The following is a 14135-nucleotide window of genomic DNA, read 5'->3' on the forward strand; positions in this document are numbered from 1 at the left end:
AAAAACGTACTCCACATGTTTTTTAAAGTGCGCACGTGCCCCTTGAGCATGTGTACGCTTTACGTGCACAAACCTTTTTTCGGGGTGGAGCAAGGGGGTCCTTAGGCTGAACATCACCCTTGCTTTAGCATTTCCTAATTTGCAATTTCCTATTATAAAATCGCAAATTAGGAAATGCAAATCCATTCTTACCTATGGGCATTTAGGTCCATAGAAACGAATGGTTTTATATTACCTAAATAGCGATTTCCTAATAGCAATTCCTACTTGTAGGAAACGCTATTACGGAACCTCTATTTTTGTACATACCATTTTACATTTCCTAAATAGTGATTTCTTTGATCGCTGTTTAGGAAATGCAAAAAAAGTATTTCATACATCTGGCCCTTTATGCAGAGAAAGAAAAGGTACTGACAAAGTGATTGGTGGAAAATAACTGTCAGACAAAGTAAAAGAGATAAGTGAAAATCAAACACCCCCAACATATTTTGCTGTAGGCAGTAGCATAGTCTGCTCGTTATGTCTTCCACCGCCGTGACAGACAGTGGGCCTCCGGCCCCAACTGTAAATCAGACCCCAAGACCATAGATGATGCTGTTTGTCAAGATCTTCATCTTAACTGGGTACTAGTGCTGGGATTGTGTGTGCCTGCCTTGTTGTCATTTTAGCTTATGTCCACCTAAGTATGAGGTGACATTTTTTTTTTTTTAATAGTGTATCTTATATAGCGCACCGCTACCCCAACAGGGTGTCCCGGCGCTTGCATTGGGAACCCGTCCTGGCTTTTCCCTGTGAGATAACCCGTACTAGGCATTCCCAAGGTGAAAGCCAGGCATCCCGCCGGGGGGCGTAGTGGAGATTAAGCAAGCTATTGCCCAGAGTTGCAGAGTGTGAACCCGTGGTTCGAGTAGGCACCGAAGTGAGAATTATCGAGTCCGTGGACACTTGGGCTCAGACCCTGCCGCGTCGGGAATTGAACCCTGGTCCCGGGTCTGACCTCAGCTTCCGGGTATGCCTCCTCTAACCATTGAGCCACACTTCTCCACATGGTAGGCAAAAAAACGATGAAGACTATGGGGTGGCTCAACCAATTATCTGTAACCCAGAAAGAGAAAAAAGGCTGGGTTAGGCCCCACATCTGCCTCTAGAACAACATAAAAAACACAAAGTGACGTGGTAACTGATGTTGGAGCATTTAAAAATGTTTTAATGCTTCTCTGAAGATTCTGTCTCCCCAATACTACTTTCTCACTCTAAATCCTGACAATTCCAAGAACGGGGTTTACGAGGTGGGCTCACTCATGTAATGTGACATGCTTCGTCATAGGCCGCCTCGTCCCACCCTGGTAGGATGGTACTGCCAAGGCAGGCGGAACCACAAGTTGGACTTTCTTGAGGAAGTTCTTGGAAATTATTTTTTTATGGATAAATACCAGGAATCAAGTTGATGCTGTTAAAAATACCTTACAGTAAACCACACAGTATCCTTTATTAGGTGGTACCCTTAGTATATATAAAATACTATAGTGCAGGGGTCTTCAAACTGGGCAGCGGGCCCCTATAGGGAGGGAGTCTCAAGTGATCTGGGGGTGGGGGGTGAGGTGCCAGACTCTGGCCAATTATTTTGATAAAAGTGCTGTGTTTTTAGCAGAAAAAAAATTCGCGACAGTAAGCTGCTCTTTAATTGGCCATCACTAACATATTTTATACCATGGCTGGGAGTATGTGTCAAAAGGGGGACCCCAGATATTCTTCAAAACCCCCACCCCCATTTCTGATAATCACACTGTGTATACTTTTAATAGTTAGTAGGGTCTGCCTGACCAGAATAGGATGTTTGTGAATCATGTATTTGATGGCATTTTTAAAACTGTAACAATACATAGCTGCAGTGTTCAAATAAGTCTAGACCAATTTAAAAGTTGCCAATTTAATAGAATAATTGTAAAAAATTCGGGCGGGCCTTGATAATTGTTTTTTCCCACCTGGGGGCATTGCATTAAAAGGTTACAAGGCCACTGCTATAGAGTATAATCGGAGGAAATTAGTGGGTGCTATGGCCCTCACGTGCCTCTGAGGTGCCACCAAGTTTCTGCCCTCGGACAGCCTAACTAGGTCTCGGGCATTCATTAAGTCTTCTATATGGAGCCTATACTAAGTTAAGGCTTGGGTGTAAAAGTACATGGAGAGAACCTACCTCTCTCATGGAAGTCACAAGGTAATTTTACCTGATATAAGGGCAAAAAAGAGTAATGGCATTAGGGTACACAGATATATTACATGTAAATTGCAGTGTACAAAAGAGGTGCAAAAGAGATAATACCAAACTCACAAAACACTTCATGGAACATAAACAAGCTGCAGACACCATCGGGTGGTATGTGATTTAGAAACTGTAACGCAGACATATCACTAGGAATAAGGCTTTCTTTGAATACGAGCAACGTTTGGTGTTCCAATTACAGACAGACACCCAGGGACTGAATGATGGTATTCTCTGGGGGTCTCTTGAGAGGTAAACTAAGTTCCAGATAACCCACCCGCACTAGCAATGCGAACTTATGTAATTCTGCCTGTCCCTCTTTTTGCTTGTCTCAGCCGAATACTCTGTTTCTTAAAGCAACTACAGATGTATAAACCACAATTTCATGAAAAAATTCTATTTAACAAGTAAAACCCCCCCACCGTGAGTATTCATTGGTTTTTGAAAGGACCGTATTGTTACAATTGAGGCTAAAGGAATACAAAAGCAAGCATATGAATGCTAAACCAAGTACTAAATTAGATGAACACTGGTTCTTTAACTAGGCATGAAAAGCACAATTTATTTATTGCCAGACTGAGGAGAAATACTACCTTGTCGGAGGCTGGCAAGAAAGGACATCTTCCCTCACAGGACAATGAGATGCTTGTGAGAGAGGAGTGAAAGATTTGGTCCCATGTTTTAGGGCTAGTCCAGTGCTTGTTTAAAACCCCTGCTGGTTGTGCAAGTCGTAAGAGTTGGCCCTGTTCCTTATTGGCAAATGTGGACTCATGTCGCTGATATTTGTGCTACATAGATCGTAACACCTGTTGATGGGCTTGCAGTATAGCTGTTGACTTACTTCAACACCATATACAATCAAAGAAGAGACTGCATGGCTCAGGCCTGGTGTGTATGTTGAATGGTGAGGGAGATGATCTTAATGGCATCTAGATATTAGTAACAGACTTAAACATGGTAGAATGCCAGCTCGCTTTAGTAGTACTGCCATTGGTGGCATTATAGATACCGCCACTGTGAGACAATAAAATCAGTAAAAATGCACCTTGTGATATTATGCTACGGCATCCTCCTATTCCACAGTGTGACTGTGGAGCCAATGAGTGCCTTAGAGATGTGGGGACACTAAAGCCTTCCATCCAGATGCCATGCCTCCATTGTGGTGGCAGTTGTGGGACATTAAAATATTCCTTGGCATCAGGCAGTGATATTTTATAACCTCCTCCTAGATTAATTAGGGTTCTATATATAGCTTATGGTAGGAGGCTGCTGCTTCCCACCTCCCTGGCCTCCCTGTTGAGTATCTGGGTTGGAGGAAGGTCTACCGTAACCCCACATCCTTACCACCACCATCAGTATGAGACATCGGGGATGACACCAAATGTGGGCCCTGTCTGTGAGGCAGAGCAGTAGGTCACAAATCCCCACAATGGAACCGTACCAGGATACTAGGCACTATTGTGGGCATATCTGAAAGTAACCCTAGCAACAGGTAAATCCCAGTGGGCAGCTGTCTCTCAAATTTGTGTGGCACTTCCTCATCCTGGCAATATTACGTTTTGATACCGCCTGGACCTTAATCGCCCTCTTACTGCTGGTTCCAGTGTTATCGCAAATGGCGGTTCATTGAGTTTATGCTTTCATTGGCAGGGGCGGTAACGACGCCCACATGGCCACTACCTCTATAATGCTATCACAGCCCATCTCACCGTAATGACTTTGCATGAGGAAGGCATGTGCTATATTAATGCATGTTTAGTTGTCGCAGGAAAAGACAGAGACGAATGCTTGCCCGGGCGGCAAGAAAGCCATGGTTCTCCACTGGGTGGGGGCACAAGCGTCCTGAGCTCACTGAAGGCAAACTTTCTCAGTGAGATGCATTGAACGAAAAACACACATAAAAACAAATAAACGACGTTGAAAGTGTTTTTATCATTCTCATCACAGGTTTTCCCTCTTCTCGCTCACAGAGAATGCTGTCACACTTCCAGGCCTTTGCCCTCCTGGTCAAGTCAACCACTCATCTTTTTATCTTCATAACATTTACGCAGTTTTGTTTTTTGCCACAGGAAATAAAGTGCATGGTCAAGATAATCTAACATAGGAAGTAGCTGCCGCGCACCCACCCTGTGAAACTATTCTATAACTCAGTGGGTGCCCTTTATCAAGAGAACCGCCTCTGAATTACGCCTGACACCGCTCGGATGTCAAGATAAACCCTGCTGCTGGGTCGGCATGGCCCATCCATGCAGCTTTGCGCACCCTGTGTTGCATGAATAGCAGACTTTACTCACTACCACTGTTTGTGGTTTCTGTACCGTGGGAATAACGTTCCGCCCAACCGCACACAACAGGGCTGTAGAAAGTATTTGCTGCAAGCCATCCCCTCAGAGAGGAGCTCTTGAAGGGAAAAGAACTGCAAGAGACAGACAAGAAGTGTAGACGAAAGATGACAAGAACTACAGGAGACAAGACTCCACAGTCCTGAAAGCCAGAGAACCAGTTAAGTTGTGGCTTGAATTTGCAGCTGTCTTTGACCTGTTGTTACCAATTCTTGAAAATATACAGCGTGTGCTATGACTGCCCCCGAGGTGTATTGTATTTTTCTCCCACCTCATGCTATTGGCCTTTGATGTTATCAGTGTGCCTCCGATTGAGTGTTTGCAGTGCATGTTGGACTATGCATTCACATCTGAAAAGCAGTACTGCCTACCACGCATCAGTGGTGGGGCGGGCTAAAATAAAAGGCGGGTTAAAATAAAAAACGGAGAAAAAATGAATAAATAAACGTACTTTGCCGGCGGCCGCCTCTCCTCTGCTCCTCTTCCTTGACGGCAGGAACTGGAAGCACCCAGGCTTCCTGAGTCCTCTATCCAATCATGACGCTGATGATAGCAGTGTCGTGATTAGTCTGAGCGCTGTGGAGAGGCGATCAGATTGGGACTAGGGGCCTGGGCATGTTCCTCACTAGGCTGTGCATTGCAGCCTGGTGAGGAACATGCACAGTGCACAGGATTGTTTGGCCGGCCCGAGAGGCCAGCCGAGCAGTTATGCGCACTTGAGGAGTGCCTACCACTCCACCCAGTCTCTTTAGGCAATGCAGCGCTGCCCTGCCCACACCTGGAGATCCGCTAGAGTAAGATATAATGATAATAAGCTGGAGTTATTCATATTTTATTTTTCTTGTGGGGTGACTCTCCTCCGCCTCAGCGTAGGAGCCGCCACTGCTGAAAATTACTCTGAATCATCACACATTAAATTATTTATCGCAGGAGGGAGGAGCCAAGATGGCGACCTGAACGGACGTGCGGCCGCTCGGCACCGCCGGCCCTGGAGTCCCGCACTTAAATCCTGCGTGCTATCCTGTTGATCTTTTTCCTTAAAATGTGCGGGAAGCGGAGCTGGCTCTGACGGTGTTCCTCCGGACTCTCCACCCGCCCGGAGTCAGAAGTTATCGGACGGATCGCCTTTGCCCGGGACCCCGCCCGCTCCACAGCGCCTGCCGGACCTCGCGTGCCCCGAGGTGACTGATCTGCTACGAAGGCTGTGTTACTACGAGGGGTCGCTTACACCTGAATGCGGCCCGGCTGACGCCTGCCTCCGATATTTCGCCGAGTATACACGGAGCTGCACCGGGACAGGGGGGAGAGGGCTTGCCTGCGGTTCCTTTGTTTGTAGCCGCCATGATGCTGGTCGGCTCCCAACGTTATTCTGCCTGGTACCGGTGAGCCCCTCTTCATTCTGCCTGACTACCACACGGCCAGCAGTTTCCTGGCTACGCCGCAGACCGAGGGGATACGGTGTGTTCCAGGGACGACAGCTGCTTACCGGTCGTGTCCCGCGTCCCCCTTCCCCCCCTCCCTCGCACTCCAGTGGACTAAGGGCAAGATGGCGATGCCTGCTATTCGGCGCTGTGGGGATGACTACGCGCTTTCATCCTGGGACTGCGAGCACACCTTCGTGCAGGGGGCCGGATCACACTTTTCCCCCGGGAGTGCAGAGCTGTGGGAATTACAGCCAGAATGGACCTACAGAGATGTGTTGGCGGTCCTGGGTGAGCTGCGATCGGAGATGTTGCACAATTACAACGTACTAGGTGTGAAACTTGATGCATGTGCCCATGCTATATGTCGGGAGCAGGGGGTCCATCCCCGACAGAGTCTGGAATCGGTTTTGCTACAGTCTACCAGCACACCGCCGCTTCCGAGTGCTACTGTTGCGATTAAGGTAGCTACTGCTGCGGCTTGTAGCGACTCGTTGTTACCCATCAGGTCTGCTGCTGCAACATTGTCTCCCCTTTGTTCCGTGACTGACTGCCTGCCTCGTGTACTAGCTTCGCTGCTTTGGTCACTAGCAGCCTGTCCTCATGCCTCGTCATCTGCTCCTTCTTTAGGGACTTTGACCTCCCTGCCTCGTGACTTTTGTTGCCTGGATGCTTCGGATGAGTGTGTGACCAAGGAGAAACACTTTTGGAGGACAGGCGACGCTCTTTCAGTGATTATGCACCTCCCCCATCCTCGAGGCGGCCATGTTCTTTCGTCAACTTGGACTGCACTGGACTGCCATGTAGGGTGGGTGAGAGAATGAGTCCCAGGTCGGGCCAGGGCTAGGCGGTCCCTTTGCTGAATTGATATACTGGCGGGTGGATGCTGCGAAGGACCCGAATTCTGTTTGTAACATTGTGTAATGTTAGTTGACTCTCCCTAATGGTTAGACCTTTGGTGAATCTATTTGTTGCCGATATTGGGGTAGAGAATGTTTATTGAGCCGACGGTGACCGAGCGTATATGAAACGGCCCTCCTCCCGGTCATTCTTTAGTGGGAGTTCTAGGATAGAATTTCTTTTCTTGCTCCCTATATCACTGGTTTATATTTTCCTTTGCTTTCTCTTTCTTTTTCTCTCCTTTTTCTCTTTTCTTGCTATATTTCGGGTTTATGGGGCGACAGACACTCTGCTGGGGGGGGGGGGAGGCAGGCCATAGCCTCTGCATGTGTGTAGGGTGGGGGGTTATATTTAGTTTTTATTAGTTTCTATGGTGCCTATTTATGATCTTCTTTTATAATTTTCCCTTTTCATCTTGGCCCGTGTTAGGCTTACTGGGGGATGGGTGGCGGCGGGGATACAAATGTGATGTTGGGATTAATACCCTGTAGTGTGGATACCTAGCTGCCATCCCGCCTGGTGGGGACTTGATTGTCGAGATGTGAGATCGGTTGAAACTGTAGCTATTGTCTTGTCCCACCTGCATGGACCTTGCTTTATTTTATTGTTTTACATGATTAAGGAACAACACGACCTGGACTCAATAGTTGCACAAACAAAAAATTTAAAATTAACCTTCATTGCTCCTGAGTCATGGTATTGCGGCACTTTCCAGTTTGCTTTCGAAACTTTAGCTGATGGTATAACGTATTACTGTGTCGCCGTATTGCATGCACTAGTGCTTCATGAGTGTTCGTGGCCGGCCGGATGGTTGTGGGCCCGTATTTGTTCTTTCTTTCATGCACAATAAAGGTTTTCAAAAATTTAAAAAAAAATATATATATTTATCGCAATGATGTATTCCATACAGAAAGTAACCATTTTTGGTTTGTTTTTACACTGCAGCAGATTTTGATTTATGTTGTACTCTAAATGCAGGCCAGACCCTATTAACTTTGCTAGTCTTTTTTATAGCATGTACTATGCCCATGCTTGAGGTGTTTTAATCAGCAGGATAGTCCAGAAAGTCCTCTTTCCATCCACCCACCACACCTTGTTCCAGTCTTCCATCCATCTTTCAAATTCACTTCCTTCTTTTCTCTTTTCTCCATATTGTTAAAATGTGCATCTCAAATTGTATGCACATTTACAAAATAGTTTTTACAATCCAGGCGATTGTATTATTGTGGAATGATGAGTTTTTAACTGAATTATATTGTTGCATGTGCATAGCGCTTCGTACCCTCATAAAGCACTAAGCTCCCTGATTAGAATTGCAATCCTGGCGACCCCTGGGAGCGTGGGTTGGAAAGGCTCGGGTTGTAGTTTAAAGCGCATGAGATTTAATGATGCCATTCAAACATGGAGCTGAAAATACAGTAACATTGTTACGACCTCCTCATTTCCCCACTTCTATTGATAAAAAATGATTTCTTGAAAAGTAGGATTATTACATTCTCGCTTAAACTTAAAAGTAGTATTAGAAGTAGTAGTAGTTGTATTTATCAGAAAATGACAGTGATATATTGCAATATTCTTAGTATTACTGGTCATTTCAGTAGCCACAACTGCAATGAAAAAATGACAGCAATCACAAAAATAATGCGAAGAGTAAAAGCGAGAATTACAACAACATTAATAATTGTCCTTCCGCAGCTGCTAATAATAACTATGTAGAACTAGTATAAACTGTACTAATAACAAGAATAACAATGATAATGATTATAGCAACAGAAACAGTAGTAATAATAATAAAAGCAACAACAATCATAATAATTCAGATATTTTTCAACCCAATCACAGTCGCAACAATTATATTAATGAGGAACAGTCAAGCGTTATTTCCTGTAACTATGAGTCAATGCCCGCTTATTCAGTTTTGTGAGCTCAAGCTGCAGTCAAAGCCCCATAAAAGAGAGAGGGTAATTTGGAAAGGGGTAGGCTGTAGATGAGGTTTGGAGTGAGATTTAGGCATAAGGTAAAAGTTAGGATTAAGGTATGGTCACTTTAAGAATTGGATAATTGTTTGGGTAAATATATAGGTCTAGGTTATGGTCTGAGTGAAGAGTGAGAGCACAGGTGGGGTGTCAGCAAGAAAGTCTCATTGAGAGTTGGGTATGTGTTAGGTGCACATTAGGGTAGCTTGTCATACGTCACAGTAAGCATTTCTTGACTCTGGTCAAAAGCTAACATAGGGTTTAGGTGGGGGTAGGGTCGACTTTCAAGGTTTTCTAGGAATTATTTTGAAAAATATACAGAATCGTAATATTGACAAAGAAAATGGAAGTTTAGTTGAAATATGTACTTTTTAGTGAAAACAACACCAACCAAATACCTTTTAATAAAATCGCCGTTAACCTGCAATGTGTAGCCTAATTAACTTTTTCATTTAAATTGCGTTAAAATGTAACCCCAAGTATTTAAAAACGTGACTCGATCTCATTTATTCTAACAAAATATGATTCTAATGAGACAGAGATAAAGGCAGAAACCTCCTACATTAGAATGTACCGGAGGTATGCTGGAAAGTGTGCGCTTTTTCTTTTTTTTAAAACTTATTTAATGAATTAACCTCCTGCAGAATTTATCTTCTCACCGAGGGCCAATGCCAGTATACCCTCGCGGGTGATAGTGAACTCTACAAATCTGCATAACATAACCTGTTTGACAAAGATTTTCATATTAATAGGTGTGATTTACTCTTGTTGCACCCATGATTCCTTCCTGGGTTCCAGGAGTAAGCCAAGGACATTCCTGGTTTCCTGCATCCTTTTGTCTTTCAGGTCTTAGATGCTGTCATATTTTGTGCTAGTCACACTTGAAGTTTTTATAGTAGACATGCTCGGTATATTTCTTTTTTACATGCTCATACTAAATAAAGGATTGGGAGAGATTGGGTGGGCAGACTTCGCTCTGGCTATCAAACTGGATGCTGCATGCTATGCAGCCCTTGGCGGTTCAAGGGATGATTTGGGCAGGCCTACAATCATGCTGTTGCATATGTCCACACAGGACACAGGACATAAAATGGAGTCCAAAACCTCTGTCCTAACCTCTGGTACACTTGAGGTAAAACATCTCCTGACATAAAATGATGATTTGCCAGCTTTATGTTGAAATGTACTTCGATGTAGTCAGGCAAGAGTGAAGCCAATACATTTTGAAGATATTGCCAGTGAAATGAAAGCGCCATCAGGAGAGAACTCCTGCACCCCTATATCATAAGGAACTGATGATTTCTTCAAACTGGATCTCAGTCTCAGAGATCTCCTAGCCTGTACAGCCAGTCGCTAAAATTGATCACAAAGAAAGCATGCAGCACTTGCTGTCCATGTATTATGTTGACTCTGTCACCCTCTGTCAATGTTGGCTTCTAATTTAACCCTAGTTCCGTCAGCTCTATTTGTTTTTGAGTCATTTGAACTCCAGGAGTTGTCTCAGTCGATGCAAACCTGTTTGACACCTTCTTGTCGCACAGCCCTTTCATCTCTTCCACTCACGATTTCACCAGCACAGGCTTTTGACTGGTTGCCAAGGTCTGTCTATTGCTGGCACCAAGTCAACAGGATTCCCTAGAAGTGTGGCATGTGCTAAACCTGCTGCTGATTTTGCTTGTGCATGAAAACACACCTATTATGAATGCCCTCCCTCAACTTTCCTATAGAATGCCCCTGATATGGGAAGCAGGTTAATGTGAAGGAAAATCTACTTGTTTGAATAGACATCTAGCCAGTTGGCAGGATTTCTTCTGGGCTTTTGGTTTGCACAATTTCTAAAATATAAATCAATTGTGGTAGAGAAAAAATCTAAAAAGACATATACATTAACATATGCAAAGTTATGGCAAAAGAAAGACTCCAAAGCCAATGCAGTCTGACTGCCCTTAATCCTTCTAGTACCTGAGGTCTTAATTAGCATTTCCCTATATTTACTCAAATCTTGTTGTAACGTTTGATTACATGCTGAATAAAATTGCATCTCTTTACTGCCCATAACCCATAGCACATTTTCACCATGAACTCCTGCGGTTCATATTCTGCTACTTTATTTACCAAGGCAATAGATGAAGATGGAAGCATGCGTCAATATACTCATCTGTCCTCTGACCCACACTATCCCAGATCTCCACAAGGCCTCTTCCATCTCAGTGTTAATTTGTTCCCTGCTTCGTGTTCCTTCTGGGTTGAACCCCTTTTCATGCGAGGGTCCGGCTAAATTGTAGTAGCAGGTCCCTTGACAAAAACAGATTTTACAAAGATTATATCTGACCAGCCAGGCATCCGCCCACCCCAATCAGCGTCAAAGTCCTTATACTTTCAAAATCCCACAGATCTCTGAGCGAAATCCCATGGTACAGCTGTTCTGGGTGGTTTGCTCACAGAGGAACTTACAACGGCCATGCTGAGACAAAGAACACCTTCCCCCATCCATGAGTACTACTACTGATTTGTGAGAGGGATGTTTTTTTTCTGTGTTTGTAGACATTTTGAGGGTGACTCTAAACACAATTGAAGTCTTTTTCTTCGCATTGAAGAATGCCCTAAAAGGCCAGGCTCTGTGTCTGATTTGATAGAAGACCAGACTTGGTATCTTCCATGTTTAAATACCTCGTGGCATGATATTTGGAGTTTTTTGTTGAAAATGTGCAGCTTACCCTGCACGTCTAGTAAAGGAGTGTAGGTATCAATGTTTCAACAGTAGTGCTTTAGGCTGGATGCTGTGTCCGTGAAACGATGTGATAATGCATTGTGGCTACTCTTGGTTAACAACATTCAAATCCTCACACCTTTTCGAAAAACGACTCTTCATGGTGATAAATGTGTGGGTTTGCATTGCTAGATCTTGTGTTCTTTTGGTGCAAATGTGGGGTGTATTTTTTTTTGCTTCTCTTACTGACGTCTCAGGCAAGACAGCAGTTCTCTTTTAAAGTAAAATATTTGGATTTATTTTCTTTCGAACAATTGCATTTCTCAAAAAATCGCCACTGATTCGTCCTTTTCTGTGTTTTACCACAAAGCACCTCTATTTCTATTTGGACTCATCCTCTTTCAAAACATCTAAAGCTCTTCTCTGAACTTCTGCTCTCCTTCGACCATTAATGGAAGATGTATGCATCAATTTTTCAGCTTAGCCCTGAACAGCAAGGGAAAAAAAGAACGTTTTTCCTATGTTTCCATTCTATCAAAGAAAGCCTTATGGCATCTGGAACATCGGCAGAAATCCAGCTATAGATCGAATAAAAAAAAACAATTGGCTGTTTAGAAGGACTTTTAAATTACTTATGGCGTGGCATTATCCTTATTGATGCAATTTTAAGTTCCAGATAGGGAATGATGAACTGCTAATCATGGCCTCTAAAGTAATAGTGCCGATTCTTGTGGTGTGGGATAATACGCTTGCTGTTAATATTTAATGCCCTTTCTCCTCCATTACAGCCCTTCTCTGCCGGCGCTTGATTGGCAGCTGCCTTCTCACTCGGGACCTTATGAACTTCGGATTGAAGTGCAGCCCAAATCCCATCACAGAGCGCATTATGAGACGGAGGGAAGCCGGGGGGCCGTGAAGGCCTCCACTGGAGGACATCCAATTGTGCAGGTATCCATGAGTAGCCGGGGATGGGTGTACTGCACTAGTGCGATTGGCTGGTGTCTGAAGAGTACCAGACCTCAATCCTTTGTCATTCTGCCTCCACTGTACCCCCACTGCACATGAGGAACAAAATGATGCATTGATATCACGAAATGTGCTCAATAAGTCAGCCGTCGCCATTGAATTGTTTTTTAGCTGCATGTGTTGACTCAGTATTTGCTAATTTGTTCCAATTTTCATGAATTTTGAGGATATGGAAAGTAATAAAAAATGGGAAGGAACAACCTGCTGTAATTTCCAGTAGAAAAGATATGTTGCCGCTGAAAGAACCCGCCACCCCCCCCCCCCACCCCTTCGATCTTTAGCTCTTTCCCAGTCCAAGTGTGTGGCAGAAGTTGTGGGTAGCCAATCCAAAGTTCGGAATAGTGCAACCATACACCTCTTAAAGATGTTCATCAATCACATACCTGATTTTCCTATTTAGGACACATTCTCTGAAGGAAATGACCTGATTTGAGCATAATAGGAAATCGCTATTTCCAGGGAATGGAGGTCCATTGTGAAGGCAGTGAAAGCACACACTGCTATAATTTTGATGATATTCACAAACTTTTCCAGAGCATTCATATACTCACCACATCATTTCATGAGGGTATTTGAAAACTTTACTAGGGTCCTCATTCTGAGCATCCAGGTAATTGCAATATGGGCATTTACTGCTTTTACCACAAAGATCGCTAATAGGCATTTGACGTCTAACACTACATTCTCGCAGTTTTCCCATTATAAATTTCAGCAGGTGAAACCTGATTAAATTCATCTGATGAAAAATGATTAATAAATATCGGGCATGTGTTACACACGAAAAGTTACGTTATTCCCCTTTTCTGTGGACAAATTCCGGATAGGTCGTTATTTATCAGACCTGATAAATTCCAACCTAGCATAGTTGGATTTTGTTGAGTCGGATAAATATTGGCCCAAACAAACACTGGTACACTCATAAAGAGGGCCTAGCTAGAAGAAAAGGTGAAGAGAGTTACTCACACTGATGCAAACATACACATTACTCCTGGCGCTCATCTGTCCTGCAGGAGTAATTCGGCACTATTCTACCCTTTGCGTAGATTTCCTGGCGGAGTTTTGAAGACTGTTGTAAATCTGTTCCCATGCATAAATCTACTAACATCAACTGAAGCATATGCTCTTTGTGAATCAGACCCAAAAAGAGTGTAAGGAAAACGAAAAGTGGTGCAATACTCCTCCCTGGTTATAGATCACAGGGATGGGCATAGAAAGCTCTTACAGTGTCTTCTGTTGTGCCAGGCATCTACTCCTTGCCAATCGAACGAAAGAATAACAAACATACCATGCACCCTTTCAAGTTATATCCTTGTTGACTGTATGTGCACAAAAAAATGGACATCCATGTTTGGCAGATGAATGCACTTTTAAAGAAAAATTATGGTAGGCAAAAGTAAACGAAACTTAGGGTGCAAAGGATACTTCGTCAAAATGTGGCTGGCATCCCGTACGCAGTTCCACAAGTGTCATATGCTATAATGCACGTGTAATACAGTG

The 14135-nt window shown here is 43.9% G+C and overlaps 1 protein-coding gene across 5 annotated transcripts in view; it reads left to right on the top strand.

The window, feature by feature from the left end:
* NFATC1 (nuclear factor of activated T cells 1) overlaps positions 1-14135 on the top strand; it is a 428485-nt gene that overhangs the window by 120630 nt on the left and 293720 nt on the right. For all 5 annotated transcript variants that reach the window (XM_086965521.1, XM_086965517.1, XM_086965519.1 and 2 more), the window contains exon 3: positions 12401-12560. In XM_086965521.1, the coding sequence (XP_086821647.1) occupies positions 12401-12560 (160 nt within the window). The remainder of the gene's footprint in view (positions 1-12400; positions 12561-14135) is intronic.

The sequence above is a fragment of the Lissotriton vulgaris genome, chromosome 4_1 (genome assembly GCF_964263255.1).
Source record: "Lissotriton vulgaris chromosome 4_1, aLisVul1.2, whole genome shotgun sequence".
NCBI classification, from domain to species: Eukaryota; Metazoa; Chordata; class Amphibia; order Caudata; family Salamandridae; genus Lissotriton; species Lissotriton vulgaris.